The sequence below is a fragment of the Xiphias gladius genome, chromosome 23 (assembly GCF_016859285.1).
Source record: "Xiphias gladius isolate SHS-SW01 ecotype Sanya breed wild chromosome 23, ASM1685928v1, whole genome shotgun sequence".
In the NCBI taxonomy this organism is placed as follows: Eukaryota; Metazoa; Chordata; class Actinopteri; order Istiophoriformes; family Xiphiidae; genus Xiphias; species Xiphias gladius.
The window spans coordinates 15880093-15905784 of record NC_053422.1 but is presented as its reverse complement, the minus strand read 5'-3'; the positions used below and the strand labels follow the sequence as shown (position 1 = coordinate 15905784).

General features: G+C 42.5%; 4 protein-coding genes across 4 annotated transcripts; all 4 read left to right on the top strand.

The window, feature by feature from the left end:
- Nucleotides 1-1018: 1018 nt before the first annotated feature.
- Nucleotides 1019-3391, top strand: LOC120785790 (protocadherin alpha-8-like). Its single transcript, XM_040120726.1, has one exon. The coding sequence runs from the start codon at nt 1019-1021 to the stop codon at nt 3389-3391; it is 2373 nt and encodes a 790-aa protein (XP_039976660.1).
- Nucleotides 3392-5040: 1649 nt separating this feature from the next.
- Nucleotides 5041-11833, top strand: LOC120785709 (protocadherin gamma-A2-like). The gene is made up of 5 exons (XM_040120584.1): nt 5041-5314; nt 6359-7371; nt 8611-8789; nt 9864-10728; nt 11822-11833. The coding sequence occupies exons 1-5, from the start codon at nt 5041-5043 to the stop codon at nt 11831-11833; spliced, it is 2343 nt and encodes a 780-aa protein (XP_039976518.1).
- Nucleotides 11834-12128: 295 nt separating this feature from the next.
- LOC120785708 (protocadherin alpha-3-like) lies at nt 12129-14543 on the top strand. Its single transcript, XM_040120583.1, has one exon. The coding sequence runs from the start codon at nt 12129-12131 to the stop codon at nt 14541-14543; it is 2415 nt and encodes an 804-aa protein (XP_039976517.1).
- Nucleotides 14544-16044: 1501 nt separating this feature from the next.
- On the top strand, nt 16045-25060 carry LOC120785707 (protocadherin alpha-3-like). The gene is made up of 2 exons (XM_040120582.1): nt 16045-18402; nt 24964-25060. The coding sequence occupies exons 1-2, from the start codon at nt 16045-16047 to the stop codon at nt 24988-24990; spliced, it is 2385 nt and encodes a 794-aa protein (XP_039976516.1). The 3' UTR covers nt 24991-25060.
- The last annotated feature ends 632 nt before the right edge of the window (nt 25061-25692 follow it).

Below are 25692 nucleotides of genomic sequence, written 5' to 3'. Positions count from 1 at the left end.
TGTTAAGTTGTTTTTTTTCTAGTAATTTATTGTCTTTCTTTACCGGTCTTCCGATTTTCACACAGTTATACTTACACGTGTAGGATCTCTAAAATCGCGGATGTTACTACTGTGTAGTTACAATTCAGTTATTGTTGCTTGTGCGTCAAGATGATAAGAGTCATGCTTCCAGCCAACGAGACTTGACCTGCTTCAGTTATGGTAGCATGCTGCATCAGCAATGTTACAATACCCACACGATACGCATACATAACGATACCGAATGTGAACTCTCTACGTGGCTACAAAGTGGAAGCATGAGAAAAATTAATTATGCTGGAGTTTATGTTGCACTGTTGTACAATAAACTTGAAAGAGATGGACATTACTTTAACCAAATGTAGCTAGACTCGGCTGCAGTCAGTTGTAATCTCTTTCCATGGTGCTGAAAGTTTTTGGTCTTATTTTCGAATATGTCTTCATAAAATATAACAAAATTCAAACCACAAAATATTACAATCTCAGTAATTTAATCCACACAAGGTAATCGCATAAAATACGTACTATTGGCAAATGACAGCAGAATAATCAAAACGTTTTGAGCGGCCTGTTTTTTATTTTTTTTATTAGGAGGAACATTTTTGTGTGCCTGTTAACTGACAATGAGAATACCTCCTCGTCTCTTTCAGATACCTCCTCTCTTTGGTCAGAGAATCGCAGTCAGCTACGGAACAGTTTACCATTTATCTAATGTGCTAAAAACCCTGGGAAGTATTTTTCTGCAGTGAGAGGTTTTGTCGCATGGTGTCAGTGTAATGTCAGAAGTCAGCAGTGCGCGCGCTTGTCGTCATTGCTATTTGGTTCCACCTCTTCACAACATTCACACTTCGGCATTAGCTTTTTCTTCTCGTATTGTTTGCCACCATTTCTGCCTAGTTAGGAAGATAGTGGATATGTGTATCTATGGAAGCGCTGGATTCTGTCTTTAAAACCTGGTTATTGTTGCTGTGATGGATTACTGATGACATCGGGTTTAACCATGGAACAAAGAAGAGGAGAGCCGGGAAGGGCGCGGGGGTATCTGGCCGGCTGCGTGGTTGCTGTGCTGTTGTGGAGTCTGGCCTCTGCGCAAATACGATATTCGGTCTCCGAGGAGGTTAACGAGGGGACTGTGGTTGGGAATGTTGCAAAAGATCTGGGATTAGATAAAGGCACGCTGACAGACAGGAAGTATCGGATCGTTTCCAGTGGCGCGGATCCTCTTTTCCATGTAAACCAGAACGATGGCGTCCTGTATGTGAGCCGAAAGATTGACAGAGAGGAGGTGTGTGCACAGAGCAGTACGTGTTTAATAAACCTAAAAACCGTGCTAGAAAACCCACTTGAAGTCCACTATGTGGGGGTGGAGGTGCTGGATATAAACGACCATTCTCCCAGTTTCCCGGAGAAAGAGAAAAGGTTGGAGATTTCTGAATCTGTTTTACCCGGAGTGCGTGTTCAGCTAAAACCTTCAAGGGATCCAGACAGCGCTCATTTCTCCGTGCAACAATATAAACTTAGTAACAACGATCACTTCCGTTTGGAGGTTAAGGATAAAGGGGACGATGGCAAAATACCTATACTGGTTGTTCAAAAATCTTTAGACAGGGAATCAGCAGCAAGTCACTCGTTAGTGTTGACCGCTCTGGATGGAGGGAAACCTCCGAAATCTGGTGAAATGAATATTCTGGTAAATGTTTTGGATGTAAACGATAACGCTCCTGTTTTCTCTAAAGATGTTTATTCTGTGATGCTCGATGAAAATGCTCCAGTGGGTACAACGGTTGTACAAGTGAACGCAACCGATTCAGATGAAGGACCAAACGGAGAGGTCGTTTATTCATTCAGCAACAGTATCAGTCAAAACATATTAAACCTGTTTGATATAAATCCATCAACAGGTGAAATAACTGTTAAAGGATTAATAGACTATGAGCACAAAGACAAATATGAAATTGAAATTCAAGCATCAGATAAAGGTCTCGCTCCACTGGTTACAGAAAAAAGCGTTATCATCCAAATAGTGGACGTGAATGACAACGCACCTGAGATCGAAGTTACCTCATTTTCCAACTCCATCCCTGAAGACTCCAGACCTGGAACTACAGTTGCCCTTATCAGTGTAAATGACTTGGACTCTGGTCTTAATGGGAAAGTTATTTGCTCCATAGGTGAGGATGTTCCCTTTGCTTTATCACCATCCTTACAGGACAAAATGTATTCATTAGTGACCAAATCCCCTCTGGACAGAGAGAAACAGTCACAATACATTATAACAGTAGTTGCAAAAGATGCCGGTCAACCTCCTTTATCCTCTGAAAAGACAATAAATGTCGTGGTGTCAGATGTGAATGACAACAGTCCAGAGTTTTCTCTGAGCCCCTATACTTTCTATGTCCCTGAAGCTAATAAGCCAGGTGCCTCTGTGTTCTCTGTTAAAGCTTTTGATGCAGATGAGAATGACAATGCGCAAATTTCATATCATATATTCAGACAAGGGAGCGAAGACAATAAAGTGACTTCATTTCTAAGCATCAACTCAGAAAACGGAGACATTACGGCGCTAAAAAGTTTTGACTTTGAGACGCTGAAAACTTTCCACTTCCACGTGGTCGCGTCAGACTCGGGAACTCCGTCACTCAGCAGCAACGTCACAGTGCACGTGTTCATTCTGGATCAGAACGACAACGCTCCAGTCATCCTGTATCCAGTCAGCTCGAACGGTTCTGCTGAAGGTGTGGAGGAGATTCCCCGCAACGTGAACGCAGGACACTTGGTGACTAAAGTCAGAGCCTACGACGCCGATATAGGATATAACGGCTGGTTACTGTTTTCACTGCAGGAAGTTACCGACCACAGTCTCTTTGGTCTGGACCGCTACACGGGACAGATCAGGACACTTCGCTCATTCACAGAGACAGACGAGGCTGAGCATAGACTGGTCATACTGGTGAAAGACAATGGGAACGTTTCACTCTCAGCAACGGCTACTGTGATGGTCAAACTTGTGGAGCCCAAAGAGGCTTTTGCAGCTTCTGACGTGAAAAGTTCGGCAAAAGCAGATGAGGAGAATAATGTGACTTTCTACCTGATGATAACTTTGGGCTCAGTTTCGGCTCTTTTTCTCATCAGCATCATTGTGCTGATTGCGATGCAGTGCTCCAAACCCACAGACTGTACTTCTAAATATCTGCAAGAGACGAATTATGACGGGACTCTGTGTCACAGCATCCAGTACAGATCTGGAGACAAACGGTACATGTTAGTTGGACCCAGGATGAGTATAGGATCTACTATAGTCCCAGGAAGCCATGCCAATACACTGGTGCTTCCTGACAGGAGAGGAGCATCTGGAGAGGTAAGGGAAATTTAAACAAGCTTATTTGCTCTTCAAAGGAAGTACAATCATATATAAGCACGTTATAACGTGGACGTTTAGAAATATGTTTTTTGGGTAACCTGCTATTTGAAATCAGTATATCTGGCAAAACTTTCATATTCAACAGATGATATCCTCAAAATGTTTACTTAAAAGTTATTTGCCGATACGTTTATAATGAATGTATTTGAAAAGTTTTCATGTCCAGTTTTTATTTATTTATTGTTTCCTACATCATATGAACGCAGGGACGAACTCATTAAAGCATGGTGAAGTTGCTGAAGTAAATAAAACGTTTCACTTAAGACAGTGGAAACATCGTGATCGTGGTTAAACCCAGAGAAAGCTCTTGATGACTTAACAGTGAACTTAAATTCGTATTTCAGATTCGTTACTATTGAAATAATTTGGAGCAAACAATTATTTATAACAGTTGTGGCGTGTCTGCTGACCATTTTATTTGGAGCCTTTTGAAATGTATGGCGTTGGATCCTTCGCCTACTCTTTATTTTTGCTTGATAATTTTGATCCTATGTCGTTTCAGGACACATTTTCTTTTACAGTACAGAGATTAATCTGGAATCGGTTGTTATAAACAGCGAAGCAGACTGAAACACTTAATCTTTCAATTCATAACGTCTTTTGACCTTCTTCTACTCTTTTACACTTGACGGATATTTAGAAATTGCAGACGTAACTGACCGTGAAACCGTATTTCATACGATTTTATTAGATGAGGAGAACTTTCCCTCAAACATACAAAAGCCGGCCTATTTTTGGATACTTCAGCAGACCTTCATTATACCTAACTCCCTATCTTGCGATAGACAACGCGAAATGAAAACCCCTACGCAGAGATGTGTGTGAGATATGATAGGCCAGAAGAAGTGAAAAGAGGCCGGCGTTGATGATGCATTTTTAACAAACTGGAAATTTAATACTATCACTAAATGTAGCTGGACAGCAGTAAAGTTAGTGGCAATCCCCGTCCATGGTGCTGAACATCCTCTCTCTCATTTCCCAGTAAGCGTTGGTTCCTAAACGATGAACCAGACCCCAGTGACGTTATTCCAGTTTGTTTTTTAACCCATGCAGCTTTACCATATCCCGTGAATATATTGCCATTTGTTAGGTTGAATCTTCTCAACATTTTGACAAGACTGGTTTTCTGTTTATTTAGAGGGGGGCTTTGTGTGAAGAGTGAGCAGCTTCCTCATCTACTTCCGTTCACCCCACTATTTTTGGGTAGTGTTTCGAGATAAATACTCTACTAAAAACGCATAAACACAATCTGCCATTACACTAATGTGCTATTGGCTGTTTGATTTTCTGCAGTGAGAAATCAGATCGCATGGTGTCAGTGTAATGGAAAAAAAAATCAGCATTACATGTGCTTGTCGTCATTATATTTTGGTTCCACCCCTTCATAGCTTCCCCACTTCGATATTAACACAGTCGCTTGTGAGCTTACTGCTGCCTTTGGAAATACTCTGCTCCCCCTCATGTAAGACGTTGTAGGAGGAGGATGAATAATTTCACACATGGACGTCTTGTATTCGATCATTGCGATGCAGTTTTGATATTGTGAATGACTACTGATGAGTTCGGGTTTAACCGTGGAACAAAGAAGGTACGAGACAAGGATGGGGAGAACATGCTTGGGCGGCTGCGTGGTTGCTGTGCTGTTGTGGAGTCTGGCCTCTGCGCAAATACGATATTCGGTCTCCGAGGAGGTTAACGAAGGGACTGTGGTTGGGAATGTTGCAAAAGATCTGGGATTAGATAAAAGCGCGCTGAAAGACAGGAAGTATCGGATCGTTTCCAGTGGCGCGGATCCTCTTTTCCATGTAAATCAGAACGATGGCGTCCTGTATGTGAGCCGAAAGATTGACAGAGAAGAGGTGTGCGCACAGAGCAGTACGTGTTTAATAAACCTAAAAACCGTGCTAGAAAACCCACTTGAAGTCCACTATGTGGGGGTGGAGGTGCTGGATATAAACGACCATTCTCCCAGTTTCCCGGAGAAAGAGAAAAGGTTGGAGATTTCTGAATCTGTGTTGCCAGGAGCACGATTTCAGCTAAAAGCTTCAAGGGATCCAGACAGTGGTCATTTTTCGGTGCAGCAATATAAACTCAGTCACAACGATCACTTCCGTTTGGAAGTAAGGGATAAAGGAAAAGATGGTAAAATACCTATATTAGTTTTGGAGAAATCTTTGGATAGAGAAGCAGTGAGAAGTCACTCACTACTGCTGACCGCTCTGGATGGAGGGAAACCTCCGAATTCTGGTAACATGGATATTCTAGTTAATGTTTTGGATGTTAATGATAACACACCCGTTTTCTCTCAGGATATTTACTCTGTTAGGCTCACTGAAAATGCTCCAATAGGCATCACTGTCGTACAAGTGAATGCCACTGATTTAGATGAAGGCGAGAATGGAGAAGTGTATTACTCATTTGGTAACAGTGTGAATAATAAATTATTTACGCTTTTTGATATAAAACCATCAACAGGTGAAATAACTGTAAAAGGGTTAATAGACTATGAGGAAGAGGACAAATATGAAATTGAAATTCAAGCATCAGATAAAGGTCTCGCTCCCCTAACTACAGAAAAAAGCGTTATTATTCAAATAGTGGACGTGAATGACAACGCACCTGAGATCGAAGTTACCTCATTTTCCAACTCCATCCCTGAAGACTCCAGACCTGGAACTACAGTTGCCCTTATCAGTGTAAATGACTTGGACTCTGGTCTTAATGGGAAAGTTATTTGCTCCATAGGTGAGGATGTTCCCTTTGCTTTATCACCATCCTTACAGGACAAAATGTATTCATTAGTGACCAAATCCCCTCTGGACAGAGAGAAACAGTCACAATACATTATAACAGTAGTTGCAAAAGATGCCGGTCAACCTCCTTTATCCTCTGAAAAGACAATAAATGTCGTGGTGTCAGATGTGAATGACAACAGTCCAGAGTTTTCTCTGAGCCCCTATACTTTCTATGTCCCTGAAGCTAATAAGCCAGGTGCCTCTGTGTTCTCTGTTAAAGCTTTTGATGCAGATGAGAATGACAATGCAATGATTTCATATCATATATTCAGACAAGGGAGCGAAGACAATAAAGTGACTTCATTTCTAAGCATCAACTCTCAAAACGGAGACATTACGGCGCTAAAAAGTTTTGACTTTGAGACTCTGAAAACTTTCCACTTCCACGTGGTCGCGTCAGACTCGGGAACTCCGTCACTCAGCAGCAACGTCACAGTGCACGTGTTCATTCTGGATCAGAACGACAACGCTCCAGTCATCCTGTATCCAGTCAGCTCGAACGGTTCTGCTGAAGGTGTGGAGGAGATTCCCCGCAACGTGAACGCAGGACACTTGGTGACTAAAGTCAGAGCCTACGACGCCGATATAGGATATAACGGCTGGTTACTGTTTTCACTGCAGGAAGTTACCGACCACAGTCTCTTTGGTCTGGACCGCTACACGGGACAGATCAGGACACTTCGCTCATTCACAGAGACAGACGAGGCTGAGCATAGACTGGTCATACTGGTGAAAGACAATGGGAACGTTTCACTCTCAGCAACGGCTACTGTGATGGTCAAACTTGTGGAGCCCAAAGAGGCTTTTGCAGCTTCTGACGTTAAAAGTTCGGCAAAAGCAGATGAGGAGAATAATGTGACTTTTTACCTGATGATAACTTTGGGCTCAGTTTCGGCTCTTTTTCTCATCAGCATCATTGTGCTGATTGCGATGCAGTGCTCCAAACCCACAGACTGTACTTCCAAATATCTGCAAGAGACGAATTATGACGGGACTCTGTGTCACAGCATCCAGTACAGATCTGGAGACAAACGGTACATGTTAGTTGGACCCAGGATGAGTATAGGATCTACTATAGTCCCAGGAAGCCATGCCAATACACTGGTGCTTCCTGACAGGAGAGGAGCATCTGGAGAGGTAAGAGCTTTTTTGTGAAAACCCTGGCTTGTTTCAGCTGGTAGTGTTATTAATTTGTTCGTTCATCACTTAGTTCAGTCACTGCGTGTGTACTGTTTGCTTGGTATCATAATATAGTTCGGTTAAGTGGGAAACTTGACTCGCACGCTGTTGTTTATAGTTATAGTCATGATCATACTGTACGTGCTTTTAGTCATAGATGTAACTATACCAACCGTTGTTAAGGTCGACGTATAGTTATTTCGTAGTCTCCGCCTTTTTCACTGTTCTCTGAAAAACATATCAGTGTCGGTTAAACAGATCACAGTGCCAACATGCTGCACTTTCACTCAGACCAGAATGTGATTTGAGCTTTCCTAGCGTCTGTGATGTAACTTCAAGTCATAGTTGTGGCCGGGACGAATTGCAGCTTGTCTTATTCGCTGTCGATGGTGCTGATTCTTTTGCACTCATGGTGATACCTCTTAATACTGTAGAAGAAATGTCAAACCACTGATTGGTTAAATACCGTTACGTCATGTGTTTTTGTTTTTAAATATCAAACGAATCAAATTCAAAGTATGCAGAAACATCAAACATCTGTGAGGATTTGATGTGTCCATCTTCAGTCGGAGCAATTTAACTTTTGCTTGTTGGATTAGCTAAAGAATTCGTCTCCTCATCAGATGTAGTGTTGGTCCACAATCTCAGAGTCAACGTGAAGAAATATCAAATCTTCCCATACTGCAATGAACAGTGGGATCGCATGGTGTCAGTGTGTTTGGAAAGTAAAGGCTTGGGCTTGTCGTCACTGCATTTTGGTTCCACCTCTTTATAGCGTTCTCAGCACGATACTGAAAGCATCGCTTGTCGGCTTTCTGCTGGCTTTGTGGATATTTGTCCCATATATTCAGCATTTTTGAAACAGAGCGACCATTGGCATGTCCAGATGTGATGGATTAATTTCTTTCAGTACGCCTACTAATCCCGAAAGGAATCGATAACAGTTCTCTTGTAATCATGGAACAAAGACGATGCGAAGCGAGAAAGGCGAGAGGACGGTGGATCGGCTGCGTGGTTGCTGTGCTGTCGTGGAGTCTCGCCTCCGCGCAACTACGATATTCAATCTCTGAGGAGGTTAACGAGGGGACTGTGGTTGGGAATGTCGCTAAAGATCTGGGGTTAGATAAAAGCGCGTTGAAAGACAGGAAGTATCGGATCGTGTCCAGTGGCGCGGATCCTCTTTTCTATGTAAACCAGAACGATGGCGTCCTGTATGTGAGCCGAAAGATTGACAGAGAAGAGGTGTGCGAGCGGACCAGCACATGTTTGATGAATCTAAAAACCGTGCTAGAAAACCCACTGGAGGTGCACTATGTAGGGGTGGAGGTGCTGGATATAAATGATCATTCTCCAACTTTCCCAGAGAGCCAGACAACGTTAGAGATTTTCGAGTCCGTGTTACCTGGAGTGCGTATTCCTCTAAAAGCGGCACGGGATCCAGACAGTGGTCCTTTTTCCATTCAGCAGTATAAGCTTAGCCACAACGATCACTTCCGTTTGGAGGTTAAGGATAAGGGAGAAGATGGCAAAATACCTATATTAATTGTGCAGAAATCTTTAGACAGGGAATCAGCAGCAAGCCACTCGTTAGTGCTGACCGCTCTGGATGGAGGGAAACCTCCGAAATCTGGTGAAATGAATATTGTCGTAAACGTTTTGGATGTAAATGATAACACACCCGTTTTTACTAAAGATGCTTATTCTGTGATGCTCGATGAAAATGCTCCAGTGGGTACAACGGTTGTACAAGTGAACGCAACCGATCCAGATGAAGGACAAAACGGAGATGTCGTTTACTCGTTTAGCAACAGCGTGAGTCATAGATTGTTAAGCCTTTTTGATACAAATCCATCAACAGGTGAAATAACTGTTAAAGGATTAATAGACTATGAGCACAAAGACAAATATGAAATTGAAATTCAAGCATCAGATAAAGGTCTCGCTCCTCTATCGACACAGAAAAGCGTTATTATCAAGATAGTGGACGTGAATGACAACGCACCTGAGATCGAAGTTACCTCATTTTCCAACTCCATCCCTGAAGACTCCAGACCTGGAACTACAGTTGCCCTTATCAGTGTAAATGACTTGGACTCTGGTCTTAATGGGAAAGTTATTTGCTCCATAGGTGAGGATGTTCCCTTTGCTTTATCACCATCCTTACAGGACAAAATGTATTCATTAGTGACCAAGTCCCCTCTGGACAGAGAGAAACAGTCACAATACATTATAACAGTAGTTGCAAAAGATGCCGGTCAACCTCCTTTATCCTCTGAAAAGACAATAAGTGTTGTTGTGTCTGATGTAAATGACAACAGTCCAGAGTTTTCTCTGAGCCCCTATACTTTCTATGTCCCTGAAGCTAATAAGCCAGGTGCCTCTGTGTTCTCTGTTAAAGCTTTTGATGCAGATGAGAATGACAATGCGCAAATTTCATATCATATATTCAGACAAGGGAGCGAAGACAATAAAGTTACTTCATTTCTAAGCATCAACTCTGAAAACGGAGACATTACGGCGCTGAAAAGTTTTGACTTTGAGACGCTGAAAACTTTCCACTTCCACGTGGTCGCGTCAGACTCGGGAACTCCGTCACTCAGCAGCAACGTCACAGTGCACGTGTTCATTCTGGATCAGAACGACAACGCTCCAGTCATCCTGTATCCAGTCAGCTCGAACGGTTCTGCTGAAGGTGTGGAGGAGATTCCCCGCAACGTGAACGCAGGACACTTGGTGACTAAAGTCAGAGCCTACGACGCCGATATAGGATATAACGGCTGGTTACTGTTTTCACTGCAGGAAGTTACCGACCACAGTCTCTTTGGTCTGGACCGCTACACGGGACAGATCAGGACACTTCGCTCATTCACAGAGACAGACGAGGCTGAGCATAGACTGGTCATACTGGTGAAAGACAATGGGAACGTTTCACTCTCAGCAACGGCTACTGTGATGGTCAAACTTGTGGAGCCCAAAGAGGCTTTTGCAGCTTCTGACGTGAAAAGTTCGGCAAAAGCAGATGAGGAGAATAATGTGACTTTCTACCTGATGATAACTTTGGGCTCAGTTTCGGCTCTTTTTCTCATCAGCATCATTGTGCTGATTGCGATGCAGTGCTCCAAACCCACAGACTGTACTTCTAAATATCTGCAAGAGACGAATTATGACGGGACTCTGTGTCACAGCATCCAGTACAGATCTGGAGACAAACGGTACATGTTAGTTGGACCCAGGATGAGTATAGGATCTACTATAGTCCCAGGAAGCCATGCCAATACACTGGTGCTTCCTGACAGGAGAGGAGCATCTGGAGAGGTAAGAAAGCTTGATTTATATCAGGGGAATTCTGATATAAATGCTACTGACAGATGAGATGCAGATCCCAATTATTTAAGTGTGCCAAAAATACTGAATCATACCACCTATTCAGAACAGCTGGATAGAAATGGACTACAGGCATATGAGGGAAATGAGGTTGTGTGTTCTTATGAGACTGCTGATTTAAGTTGTTGGCTCACAGGTAGTTGTGCAGTTGGTTTTCACAGAGACCAGATTGTTGATTGATTAGGAAACACATTGGACTGCAGTTAGTATGCTGTGTTAGTACCTTAACGCTGTCTTGTCTTTGGAGACCAACCCCTGGAGAGCTAAGAGCAATGAATACGATATTACCACTACCTGTCTTTATTTTTACAAAGTTATGTAGTAATTTTATGCAATCTGAGTACACACATGTATACAGGTTGGCAGCAAATTATATAGGATCATTTATTACGTGAAAACACTTTCATTTGGAGAAATTGTCTGCTCTTGAACTTGACTCTGAATACATTGCAGCAGCTGAACAGCATTTTAATCCCATGGTGATTAATTCCAATGGCCAACTGCACCACAGAATTCCATGGCCTCCGTGTAAAAATGTGCCGAAAGCAGATGGTGACATTTTTGAACATGAACGCGCTTAAGTCAAATTTCATTTAGAACAAGTATATAATTTCTGATGAAAAGCAGCACCCTTGCCTCGCCTGGTTTACATCACGTTGATTTGTTTTTTTTTTGGATATACATGGCGCCGTCTATTTGTTTCTGGGTCGTTGCAGGTTCACATTACATGTTAATGCAGTTCACCAAAACGCTCACGTATGTAGGAATCGTGCCACAATGTAGGCACTGGAGTCTGTGCCCACGTGTCTGAGTACAGTAGGAGGCGTCGCTGTCCGCGGTGCTGAAGGTTCGGCTTATTGAACGCAGCCATTTTTCCTGAAATGTTCGTAATAGCATGTATTCTTCGAAATAATAGCTTTTTTGAAGGGGGGGGGGGCTGATTGTGAATCCAGTCCATTGCTTCATAAAAATGACTTGACTAATTTCTTTTTTTATAATAAGACTCTTTGTCTCCTTTGCCTAGTGTTTTCGTTGATGTATGAACTATGATTTTACTATAATCTTTAGATGGACAGTGCTGCAATAACTGTGTGGGTCACATGGTGTCGGTATAATGGCAAGTAGTGTCCCTAGATCTTTTCGTCATCACCATAGGGTGCAACCCCGTATTTTGACATTACGTGAAAAGGGCTTGAACACGAAACTAGCTCTGCGTCATTCCCAGCGCTGAGTTGGCCATGGAGCGCAGTGTGCAAAGGAATAAGAGTGTTTATTATTTGTTGACCACAGTATTATAGATTCCGGAGTTGTTGTTTTTTTTTCTGAACACGATGGGACAAAGCGGACGCCAGGCGTGGATAGAGCGATGGAGATTCGTCGCCTACATGGTGGCTTTGGTAACGTATTGGAGCGGAGCCTCGGCCCAGATTAGATATTCCATCTCCGAAGAGGTGAACGAAGGAAGTGTTGTTGGAAACATAGCGAAAGACTTGGGAATTGACATGGCTACGCTGAAAGACAGAGAGTATCGTATTGTTGGCAGTTCAACTGAACCCCTTTTCCATTTGAATAAAGACAACGGCATCCTGTATGTCAGTAGGAAAGTGGACAGGGAAGAGATCTGTGAGCGCAGCAACGCGTGTGTAATCAACCTTAAAACAGTGCTGGAAAATCCTCTGGAAATCCATTATGTGGCCATAGAGGTGCTGGACGTAAACGACCACTCCCCCGTGTTTCCGGAGAAAGAAAAACGACTGGAGATATTTGAATCGACGTTACCGGGAGCGAGGTTCCAGCTCCAACCTGCACGCGACCCCGACGGCGGTCAGTTTTCTGTTCAGCAGTATAAACTGAGTCACAATGATCATTTTCGCTTGGAAGTTAAGGAGAGAGGCGAGGACCGTAAGATGCCCTTTCTGATTTTACAGAAGCAGTTAGACAGAGAGTCAATGAAAGAACACAATCTTCTGCTTTCAGCTCTTGATGGTGGGAGACCGGCGAGGTCCGGAACAATAGAAATACTGATCGAGGTGCTTGATGTTAATGACAATTCACCAGTTTTTTCAAAGGATGTATATTCTGCGATTTTAAATGAAAACGCAGCTCCCGGCACGTTAGTTATCCAGGTTAATGCGACCGATTTGGATGAGAGCACAAACAGCCAAATTGTTTACTCATTTGGTAAAGAAGTGGATGTAAATTTGCAAAAAATATTTAACATAGACCCCGAGACCGGGGAAATTATAGTGATAGGTGTAATTGATTTTGAAGAGAAGAAAACCTATGAAATTGATATACAAGCCTCAGATAAGGGCCCCGTCCCTCTGTCGACAGACAAAACTGTGATAATAAAGGTAATCGACCTTAATGACAATCCTCCAGAGATTGAAGTTACATCATTTTCCAAATCAGTTCCCGAGGATTCCAGAACTGGAACAACAGTAGCTTTGATCAGCGTCCATGACTTGGACTCGGGTCTGAATGGAAAAGTTTCTTGCGTCATACGCGAGGACGTTCCTTTCGCTATTTCGCCATCCTTGCAAGATAATATGTACGCCATAGTAACCAAGTCCCAACTGGACAGAGAAAAAAAGTCTTTTTATGAACTGACAATTTTTGCAAAGGACACTGGTGAGCCACCACTCTCATCTGAACAGACAGTAACTGTGGTTGTATCAGATGTAAACGACAACAGACCACAGTTTGCACTGAGTCCATATACGTTCTACATAAGTGAAAATAATGACCTAGCAGCACCGGCATTTTCAGTGACGGCATCTGATCTTGATGATAGTGATAATGCACAAATTTCATATCACATTCCGAGGGACAGCAGTGGAGCAAGTGTTGGTCTATTTCTAAGCATCAACTCTGAAAACGGAGACATTACGGCGCTAAAAAGTTTTGACTTTGAGACGCTGAAAACTTTCCACTTCCACGTGGTCGCGTCAGACTCGGGAACTCCGTCACTCAGCAGCAACGTCACAGTGCACGTGTTCATTCTGGATCAGAACGACAACGCTCCAGTCATCCTGTATCCAGTCAGCTCGAACGGTTCTGCTGAAGGTGTGGAGGAGATTCCCCGCAACGTGAACGCAGGACACTTGGTGACTAAAGTCAGAGCCTACGACGCCGATATAGGATATAACGGCTGGTTACTGTTTTCACTGCAGGAAGTTACCGACCACAGTCTCTTTGGTCTGGACCGCTACACGGGACAGATCAGGACACTTCGCTCATTCACAGAGACAGACGAGGCTGAGCATAGACTGGTCATACTGGTGAAAGACAATGGGAACGTTTCACTCTCAGCAACGGCTACTGTGATGGTCAAACTTGTGGAGCCCAAAGAGGCTTTTGCAGCTTCTGACGTGAAAAGTTCGGCAACAGCAGATGAGGAGAATAATGTGACTTTTTACCTGATGATAACTTTGGGCTCAGTTTCGGCTCTTTTTCTCATCAGCATCGTTGTTCTGATTGTGATGCAGGGCTCCAAACCCACAGACTGTACTTCTAAATATCTGCAAGAGACGAATTATGACGGGACTCTGTGTCACAGCATCCAGTACAGATCTGGAGACAAACGGTACATGTTAGTTGGACCCAGGATGAGTATAGGATCTACTATAGTCCCAGGAAGCCATGCCAATACTCTAGTGCTTCCTGACAGGAGAGGAGCATCTGGAGAGGTAAGAAAGCTTGATTTATATCAGGGTAATTCTGATATAAATGCTACTGACAGATGAGATGCAGATCCCAATTATTTAAGTGTGCCAAAAATACTGAATCATACCACCTATTCAGAACAGCTGGATAGAAATGGACTACAGGCATATGAGGGAAATGAGGTTGTGTGTTCTTATGAGACTGCTGATTTAAGTTGTTGGCTCACAGGTAGTTGTGCAGTTGGTTTTCACAGAGACCAGATTGTTAATTGACTAGGAAACACATTGGACTGCAGTTAGTATGCTGTGTTAGTACCTTAACGCTGTCTTGTCTTTGGAGACCAACCCCTGGAGAGCTAAGAGCAATTAATACGATATTACCACTACCTGTCTTTATTTTTACAAAGTTATGTAGTAATTTTATGCAATCTGAGTACACACATTTATACAGGTTGGCATCAAATTATATAGGATCATTTATTACGTGAAAACACTTTCATTCGGAGAAATCTTCTGCTCTTGAACTTGACTCTGAATAAATTGCAGCAGCTGAACAGCATTTTAATCCCATGGTGATTACTTCCAATGGCCAACTGCACCACAGAATTCACAGTGGAGCAAGTGTTGGTCTATTGACTGTACTTCTAAATATCTGAAAGAGACGAATTATGACGGGACTCTGTGTCACAGCATCCAGTACAGATCTGGAGACAAACGGTACATGTTAGTTGGACCCAGGATGAGTATAGGATCTACTATAGTCCCAGGAAGCCATGCCAATACACTGGTGCTTCCTGACAGGAGAGGAGCATCTGGAGAGGTAGGGAGACCGTCTCCGGCCCCCTTTTAATATTACAGACACACACCCATACATACCATACACAGTATCCGTCTGTCTGTCTGCCTGTTTTAGAGTCATAGCTTAAGAGATCAGTGTCATTAGTTCAAGTATTCTTAAAATGAAGTAATGACTATACGTTTGAATGGGGCATTTTTTGGGCTTCGTACATTTAATCGCATAAAACCTGTAATTAGTTATAATAATAATAATAATAATTAAGTTTTATAGTGCCTATTTATCCCCTCAAACACGTTTTAGAAGAGAAAAATATATTTTTTAAAATAGAAAATATGTTAAAACGATAGAAAAAAAGAAGAAAGCAGGAAAGAAAGATGTCACTGTCCAGTCAATTCTGGATTACTCTTGTGCTTGTATTTGTAGTCTTGGCAAATGTGGGAAACAAGTCTCAAAAATGTGTTCATTCCAGAGGAAGTCATTTGTATTTCCTGCTAGCCAGCATCTGGTCGCATGATGTCACTGTGCAAGCAGGGCTGCGTTTCTAGACAGCATGCTGTGATAAAGAAGCCCTCCCCTTACGTAGTTCGGTATTTTTTCGGAAAAGGCAGCATCCAAACCTCTCTGTGGATGCCGGGTCTGGATCTGTGAATTGCACAGTATTCTTTTTTTTTTCTGACAACTCATTTTTTTATGTCAGCCTAGCCTATCTGATAGCTGACGTCTCGATGACAGTGTAGTTATATTCAGATTTCTGCGGATTTATATCCATTTTCCTCGTCAAATATGGCAGGAGGAGGAGGATGTGGAGTATGGCGGACGGCACCGGTCGCTCTCTTGGCCGCAGCCTTTATGTTGTGGGATGTTAGCGCTGCACAGACAAGATACTCCGTTTCAGAAGAGCTCAAAGAAGGCACTCGGGTTGGAAATATAGCTAAAGACCTAGGCCTGGATCTCGGTACTCTGAAAACCAGGGGATTTCGGGTGGTATCTGGATCGAACGAGCCAATGCTCCAGGTTAACCAGAACGATGGCATTATGTACGTAAATAGGAAGATAGACAGGGAGGAGGTGTGCGAGCGGACCAGCACGTGTTTGATACACTTGAAAGCAGTGCTAGAGAACCCATTAGAAATCCATTATGTCTCGGTGGAGATTCAAGACATAAATGACCACAGTCCCACCTTCCCCGAAGATGAGGCGCGTCTGGAGATATTCGAGTCAGCGCTGCCCGGTGAACGCTTCCAGCTGCAAGCGGCGCGCGATCCAGACAGTGGAATATATTCGGTCCAACAGTACAAACTAAGTCAGAATGACCATTTCCGTTTGGAGGTAAAGGACAGAGGCGACGACGGTAAAATTCCCATTTTGTATTTACAAAAATCCCTAGATAAAGAAACTGAAAGACACCATAGGCTTTCGCTCTCTGCAATTGACGGAGGAAAACCCCCTCGGACAGGGACTACTGAGCTGTTAGTTGAGGTTTTGGATGTCAACGACAACCTACCCGTATTCACAAAGGATTCCTATTCTGTCTTACTACCCGAAAATTCGCCCGTTGGTACAACGGTCATTCAAGTGAACGCCACTGATTTAGACGACGGTTTGAACGGTGAGGTCGTTTACTCATTTGGAAGTAATGTTAATGGCAAACTGCGCAAACTGTTTGATATAGACGGGAAAACAGGTGAAATAACTGTTAAAGGCTTGATAGACTTTGAAGAAAAAGACCGATATGAAATCGACATAAAGGCATCCGATAAGGGCAGTGTGCCTTTAAAAACGGACAAAAGCGTTATCATAAATGTCGTTGACCTCAACGACAATACTCCCGAGATCGAAGTAACGTCCTTTTCTAGCGCTATTCCAGAGGACTCCAGACCTGGAACCACAGTCGCACTGATCAGTGTCAGTGACACGGACTCCGGTCTGAATGGAAAGGTTATTTGTTTTATTCGTGAGAATGTCCCTTTCACTTTAAATCCGTCCCTGCAAGATAATATGTATTCTGTTGTCACTAAATCGCCTCTGGACAGAGAACATCAGTCTCATTATGATGTCACAGTCGTTGCAAAAGATGGAGGTGATTCATCTTTATCCTCTGAAAAGACAATAAGTGTTGTTGTGTCTGATGTGAATGACAACAGTCCAGAGTTTTCTCTGAGCCCCTATACTTTCTATGTCACGGAGAATAACACCCCAGGAGCATCATTATTTTCTGTAAGGGCCTCTGATTGTGATGAGAACGACAATGCCCTTATTTCTTATCACATTATCAGAGATGGAAGTGAAGATAAAAAAGTTACTTCATTTCTAAGCATCAACTCTGAAAATGGAGACATTATGGCGCTAAAAAGTTTTGACTTTGAGACGCTGAAAACTTTCCACTTCCACGTGGTCGCGTCCGACTCGGGAACTCCGTCACTCAGCAGCAACGTCACAGTGCACGTGTTCATTCTGGATCAGAACGACAACGCTCCAGTCATCCTGTATCCAGTCAGCTCGAACGGTTCTGCTGAAGGTGTGGAGGAGATTCCCCGCAACGTGAACGCAGGACACTTGGTGACTAAAGTCAGAGCCTACGACGCCGATATAGGATATAACGGCTGGTTACTGTTTTCACTGCAGGAAGTTACCGACCACAGTCTCTTTGGTCTGGACCGCTACACGGGACAGATCAGAACACTTCGCTCATTCACAGAGACAGACGAGGCTGAGCATAGACTGGTCATACTGGTGAAAGACAATGGGAACGTTTCACTCTCAGCAACGGCTACTGTGATGGTCAAACTTGTGGAGCCCAAAGAGGCTTTTGCAGCTTCTGACGTTAAAAGTTCGGCAAAAGCAGATGAGGAGAATAATGTGACTTTTTACCTGATGATAACTTTGGGCTCAGTTTCGGCTCTTTTTCTCATCAGCATCATTGTGCTGATTGCGATGCAGTGCTCCAAACCCACAGACTGTACTTCTAAATATCTGCAAGAGACGAATTATGACGGGACTCTGTGTCACAGCATCCAGTACAGATCTGGAGACAAACGGTACATGTTAGTTGGACCCAGGATGAGTATAGGATCTACTATAGTCCCAGGAAGCCACGCCAATACACTGGTGCTTCCTGACAGGAGGGGAGCATCTGGAGAGGTAGGGAGACCGTCTCCGGCCCCCTTTTAATATTACAGACACACACCCATACATACCATATACAGTATTCGTCTGTCTGTCTGCCTGTTTTAGAGTCATAGCTTAAGAGATCAGCGTCATTAGTTCAAGTATTCTTAAAATGAAGTAATGACTATACGTTTGAATGGTGCATTTTTTTGGCTTTGTACATTTCATTGCGTAAAACCTGTAATTAGTTATAATAATAACAATAATAATTCAGTTTTAGACAGTATTCAGAACAGCTGGATGGAAATGGACAACAGGCACATAAAAGTCATCACTGAGGAAAATGAGAAGGTTAAGTGTTCTTATGAGACTGCTGATTTAAGTTGTTGGTTTAAAGGTGGTTTCGCAGCTGGTTCTCAGTGCAGTAATTGTGCTGGATTAGTACCTTATTCCTCTTGTACTTAAAAATCATGTTAATCTCAAGAAATGATAAAAACTCTCCTTTTATTATGACAGAGTTCATCAAGGACTTAAATATTGCAATATTGTGTATTGCTGTGAAACTCTGGATAAATTAATTACTAAAACTAAGGACATGTTGCTGTAAGTAGTAATATCTAACCCTGTGCTTTCCATCATAAAAACAACACATTCAAACTAAACTTTTTTTTCAACTTAAACAAAATGAATGCGGTTGTCCCCTGCATCTCTGTCTGCTTTGTATTTCATGTCTTTTGAGAATTTTGTATTCAGTGCACTGACCAGTTTGACTATTACTACTTTAAACTGTAACGTGCCTATTTCAGACCATGTGTGGTTGTTTCATAACACACAACCACACATGGTCTTAAACTTACTTTGAAACATAATAAACGCATCACTTTAGCACACCCGTGAAGTATGGAAAGGTTTATGTTCAGTTTTTTAAAAGTGAAGTTTAGTAAATTCCAAAAACCACAGACCCTTTTTGTTAACTTATCCTTGAATCATCAGAAGTCTTATTCGCAATATATACAGGAAAGTGTGTTCCCACAATGACTGCGGCAGCTTTTCCCAACATCTGCATCATTTGAGCAACTGCATTTGAGCAACTGGTCTTCCAAGTCAGACATAATGTTATTTCTGTACTTACATCCTATTGATGTGCAGTGAATTATAATGTACAAACCAGTAAGGTGGGGTTGGGACACTCTGCTTCAGCAGGGATCTTCATTCATTACAGGACTGCACATCAGCCAGCCAGCAGTGTATTTTTATTAGTTTTCATTTGATTGGCTCGTTGTGTTTAGGGCTTGAAAAAATACTAGACGGTGATGTAAATGAGTGTATGCAGTTCACGTACATACACACTAGCTTCTGAGGAGATGATCCCTTTTGACTGACTGAAAAATAGGTCATATCTTATCACATGTGTGAAGGTCTACATGCTCGGCTTCAAGGCTGAATCTCCATCGAACACTGTGTGTTGCCCATAGCAACAAACTGGGAGATCCACCTCCTGGAGTCTACTGGTTTCCACAGACTAGCATGTGCTCAGCGGTCTTAGCAACAGCAGCGAAAGAGGATGAAGGAGGGAGGGAGGGATAGAGAGAGCAGTAGAAGAGGGGGAGGGGAAGTGGCTTTGCATTGCTTAGCTATAGACATCTCACAATATTTAATGAAAATGGGTTTATTTAGATAGGAACACATGGATTATGTCAACAAAATCTCCATTGTAAATCAAGCAGCAGATGGTGCAGATATAGAAGCAATAGTAAAGGCAGGAATTTGAGCTTCTAATTAGAGATTTTATAGTATGGAGATAATCTTTTCTCTCACACAACTGGGTTAACCTTAGATTTCCCAGCTCGAAAATAACTGTCGGAAAAACATGTATTTTAAACAGCCATTACGTTTGCCTTTGTTGAAAGCTGCGGCCATATGTTGACCCACTGAGCAGCATGTGAAATAAAGCAGCAAGCCAGAGTGAAGTCTGACAGCAGGAAGGGAAGGGATCCGTTCAGATTCAGAGTGAGGCAGCAGCTCGGCTTCATGGAGTGGAGGCCGAACACACTTTCTCTGCAGTCCAGTTTTTATTCAGTGCTCTACTAGATAGCAATAACTGCCTCTTTGTGTGTATGTGTGCATGCATGCATATTTTAGGTGCACATGTTTGTGTGTGAGATAAGAAGGTGTGTGAGGCATCATGGGCTCTGCAGTACGGCTGCAGTGCTAAGCTGTGCCTGGACAGCAAATGCCCAGAAAAAAGATTTTTTTGATGTGATTTTAAAATGAGTGCATCTGATTAAAAGTGCGGGTTGATGTCAGTGGATCACATTTGGTCTCTCTGGTTAGAATGTCAGCTCATTGTACTCGTGTCTCTTGCTGAACTGTAAGGCACTTTTGTTACTTTGCCATGGTATTTCTGCTTGTTGTGCTGGGAGAGAAAAAGTGGATGAGAAGGGGAGTGGATGATTGCAACTAGTGTCATTCAAAATGAAAGCACACGGGGATGCGCCTTGGTCCACTGATGAATCAACAAATCGTGTTTGTGTTAATGATGCAACTGAATTTTAAAATGCACATCCGTTATTTGTAGCTAGGCGATCTTGATTGTGATTACTGTAAAACAGGAGACTGTAAACTGAATACAGCGTGTCTATCGTTGTATAATCCCAGCACATTTTCCTTCTGTGTGCTCTCTTTGGCGGGGGTGTGGCTGCTTGCTCCGGTGGCTTTGTCTGTCTGCTTGGCTGGCTCAGCAGATCTGTGCAATTGTGTTTGCATGCTGAGAGTCTGCACTGAAAAATCATTCACAGTGCAATGACCCTTGCGTTTCGTGCATCTGTGTATGTTGTCCTTGTTAAGCGGGTGAGAGCATTTTCAACATTAAACTGTATTCAGTGTCAAGGGGAGAGAGGGTAAGAGGACAAGCAAAATGTCAGGGAGAGAGAGAGGAGATGCAGCTGTTGCAGCAGGACGGTAAATACTGTATAAAGTGTAATTTTAGCAGTTTGAGAGAATTAGCCTTATTTTATGTTGCTCCTCTTCAGCATTCACACACTCAAAAATGTGGACAACTTTCTCCCAAGCAAACTCTTCTCCCTGTGTTTCACTCTTGCCTTTGCTTTCTAACCTTTTCTGCATCCACCTCCTTTACCCACTTTTTATGTAGACCTTTCAAAACGTGTTCTGTTGTATTATGTCCTTTTATTTCACTGTCGACTTTCAACTCCACCTACAAACTGTATAGCCCATCTTTGGGCTTTTTTGTTAGATACTGCAATATGACTGTTATGCTCTAAGATACCGTTCTTTGCAGTACTCGCTGTTCTGTTCTGTTCTGCCTCTGCTCTGTTCTGTGTCACTGAGTGGCCTGCTTTTCCTTCCTCTGTTTTTGCAGCTTCCCTCTCTGTCTGCTCACTGTTCCTCTCCTCATTTCTTACCCTCCATATTGATATCACTCTCAGCTTTCCCCCTCCCCCATCTCACTCTTGGCCTCCTTTTCCCTCTTATGTGTTTGTCCTTCGTTTCCTCTTACATATGCCACCCTTTTCTGTCTCCCTATGGTTTTCTGTCTTTCTTTCTGTGGTCTGTCTCCTCTCTCGTTCTGCCATGCGCTCTTTAGCTCTGAGTTGCTGTGCCTCATGCCTGTAGGGTTGTGGCCGTGGATGCATCATGTGCTGTTGTGTGTCAGTGGGGCACATTGTCTCTTGTTTCTCGAGCTTCGTTGGAGGATGGTGCCACTCACATCAAGGTCAGCAACAGTGATGGTAATCTAATTTACACATACAGTAGGGTACAATGAAAACAGCCGCTATATTTATGTTCACACTTCACACATGCACACTCGTGCTCATTGACACACACGCAACGACAAGGACGTGGCTTCTTCATGATTTCAGAGTTTAATCTTCGCCCCCAGACCAAACTTTCAACACTGAGATGAACCTGATACAAACAACAGCTTCCAAACATGCAAAACTGACCAAACAAAAAGACTGGCTGACCCATGTCACTGAGTGGACTCATTGTGTGTGTAATTACACAGGTAATATATTATATATATCTGTTTAATGATGTTTATTAATGGGACTTAGTGTAGCTACTGTAACTCGTTCCTTCTTACTCAGTATACTGTATACTTTATTAATTGAATGCATGGTTGGTCTATAGCCAAGATGTTGGTTTAATCTATTTAATTCCACCTCGGCGTTTCGCTCTACTGTTGTGCTTTTAATCACCTGTAAGCCTTGTTTACCTTTGATCCATCACGTCAGTCATTTAAAGTCGCTTACCATACAGTCAGACTCCGTGATCCCTGAGATAAGCCCACCCACCACTTTACCATTACATTCATTTCCTTTCTGCCCATTTCTGTCGCAGCTTCCAATCGGAAAAGCAATCGCATTCGTTCAATCTGCTAATCAAACACTATGCATGATTTAAAAACTTTGATAAAGCTGAATTGCAGAGGCAGGTATTTAGCCATGAACATAACGTTCATCAGTAACATTTAACCCCCTCAGCTCTATATCTAAAAAGAGGAAAGGTGAACGTAGAGCAGGTTAGGCCTGCCACTGACAATACAGAAACAACCCGAATAGTTTTGTTTAGCCCGACCTGCGCTGGCACAGCACACAAGTAGCATTGAGTTAAAGTCTAGCAGTGCAACAACACTTATGGAATAGTATTTAAACTTTCTACTAGTACTTGTCTTTCTATAGCAATGTATGATGGAAAAACCACTTTTGTCCTCTGCTTGTTTTTCTCATCTATTAACATATAACCATACAGCGTTTAATTCACAGTGCTAGCAAGCATTTGCTTTTTCTGTGTGACGGGGTATTATCTTTTTTTTAATCACTAGTCACTTACACTTGACAAGGTTGGCTGGAGAGTTGTTTTTCACTAATTAATGATGTGGGTCTTTGACTGAATGGAGGAAGACTTGCTGTTTTAGGTTCTATTGCACTGAGACACATTAACTGCATGCAATCCGGATGTGGCTGAACAGTTTATTATCTGGGTTGATACTACATGTACTCTCATGTGGGGGTGAGTGTGAGTGTGTGTGAGTGTGAGTGTGAGTGTGTGTGTGTTTTTATCAGCACTTCCACTCCGTGGACTATTAAGGCGACCTGGGTTTGGTGAATCAGTAGGGTGATATTGTGAATGTCAGCAGGCACAGGCACTGCTGCAGTGCAGCTTACAGAGTATTTTGTCAATGAAGTGTTTGTTCGTCTCTGTGTACTGCTGTACTTTGAACGTCAAATGGCAGAGAAGGATGATAAAAGAAGGGAAATGTCTCTTCTCTGTATCAGGTTAGATTAAGTGTAAGATCACATTTTTTTAAGTGGTACAGCATTTACATTTTGTGATTTTCACTTTATATCCTATTGTCCTTTATATCGAAGTTTAAATCCTGCACTTTGGAGTGAATTCATACCAGTTTCTTTTTCTATTATATGTGACACTGACAGCGTTTTAAACCAAATGCACCACTCTTGAATATCAACTTCACACTACTTCAGTATGCTCATACGTTACAGAAAACATTTTTTTCTGATTGCAGCTATTCGACAATGTCATTAAATTAACTAGTAACAACGTGACATGTAAAGCACTACTTTTTTTTTTCTGTTGCCTCTTGACTACCAGGGAAAAATCAGAGTCAGTGGGCCAAAAATTTCAATGCTGGCAACATTTACAGCTGTGTGCGAAGACTCCCTGGCACTGCTACTTTTGCTCTTGTCATTTGTCCTAGAACACGACGAGACTGGTTCAGAGCCATGCGTGGCTTTGAGTTGAACTGGCCCAGGCCAGTCACTACTACTATGTGGGTCAAACCTCGTTCTTTCATGGTGATAAAGAGATATGCTAGTTTTGTTTGTGAGCTTGTCCAGCGCATGTGACCTTTGTATAATAGCAAATAATAAATATAAATATTACATATTTTTTCCATCTCACTGCTATCTCTTTCATGACTGCGATTGGCTGAGTAGGTCTGACCCTTTCTCCTCTCCACCACTCAGTTATATAAGCCCTCAGTTTCATTACGACTCAGTTCATTGACTCATAGCTTTGTGGATGAGTCCTATAGGTTGGACCTTTCCACTCTAATATTAGAATCACTTCACTGAAGCTGAATCAAGGCACTGAGGCTTTTCTCCTGGGTGTTAGCCAGGTCAACTTTTATGAACATTAACAAAATTGCACTAATGAAATCCATTTGCGCATAGTATCTTCATGTGCCATTTTAAATCCTTGCTGGATGATATGACCTTAGCTCTGGGTGCTGCATTATTCTGATGGGCTGTTTTGCTTTATTTCTGAATGAATTGATCTTTTGACAATGTAGTAATTTACCTTCAGTAACACTATTATTATACTTACAGTGTTTAATAGCATGTAGGTCTATATATATGTCTGTCTGTTTATCTGTCTGATGTAATAACCAATGCTTGATAGCTTTGTTAAGTACGGTTAGCCCTGTGCTATGTTTAAATAGTTTATTTTTTCTGAATCAACAGAGATCAGAACAGATGTTAGGTCTGCACTGTTCTTGTTTGGCATCAGTACTCATACAGCCACAACATCTGCTCCTGTGCTTAGGTCATCACTGCATGCCTGGAGGATTGAACTGACTGAGGGGTCAGCGCAAGGCTGCATGTAAGACAGCCAGCCATCAAGTGGAAAACTAGTGAAGACACAGGTGGTTGAAAATCCACGTTAAATTCTCCCCTGTTGTGTCCAGTGAAGTGTCCTGATATCTCATTTAGGGGATGCGGTTGTGAACTCTGATGGAAAAAAAAAATGTATGAATGGATGAGAGGAAATCTAAAGTCAGCTGTTTGCACACTGGATACAGCCTTGGTAAGAGGATTGCCTTCTTACAGCAGTATCCTTCCACTGCTCACTGTGGTATAGATGGGGTTCACAGCCACACACTTAGTGCCATACAGTTGTCCGATTAATGCCGTATGTTGTATTTATTTCTGGCCATGCATGGATGGGATCAGATGTTGGTTGTTAGAGGGATCCAGTCCCTCACTGCAGGGTTCTTTGTCCCCCTGTCGCTATTTTCCCCCTGTCCCACTAAGCATCTAGGGTAATTTCTTAGCCTTGTTTATGGTACAGCAAATGTATTCTTGTTACTCTGAATTTTCCCTGTTTGGGTATTCAAAATAATAAAGCTGTCTAGTCAAACATTATGTATGTTACTGGCTTATTTAATGTGGCTACAACATAGTATTGTTGACTTGTCTTTTCTTTTAATGCTTGCTTACTTTGTTAGCCAGGGGTGCAAGCAGAATTCTACTAAAACACAGTTACAGGCTGTTT

Coding starts and splice junctions, on each gene's coding strand:
- LOC120785709 (XM_040120584.1), top strand. CDS start 5,041: ATGGGGAGAACATGCTTGGGCGGCTGCGTGGTTGCTGTGCTGTTGTGG. Junction 5,315..6,358: donor AGAGGTGTGCGCACAGAGCA/GTACGTGTTTAA, acceptor TCGTGGTGTCAG/ATGTGAATGACAACAGTCCA. Junction 8,790..9,863: donor TTCCCAGAGAGCCAGACAAC/GTTAGAGATTTT, acceptor TCATATATTCAG/ACAAGGGAGCGAAGACAATA.
- LOC120785708 (XM_040120583.1), top strand. CDS start 12,129: ATGGGACAAAGCGGACGCCAGGCGTGGATAGAGCGATGGAGATTCGTC.
- LOC120785707 (XM_040120582.1), top strand. CDS start 16,045: ATGGCAGGAGGAGGAGGATGTGGAGTATGGCGGACGGCACCGGTCGCT. Junction 18,403..24,963: donor GGAGGGGAGCATCTGGAGAG/GTAGGGAGACCG, acceptor TCCTGTGCTTAG/GTCATCACTGCATGCCTGGA.
- LOC120785790 (XM_040120726.1), top strand. CDS start 1,019: ATGGAACAAAGAAGAGGAGAGCCGGGAAGGGCGCGGGGGTATCTGGCC.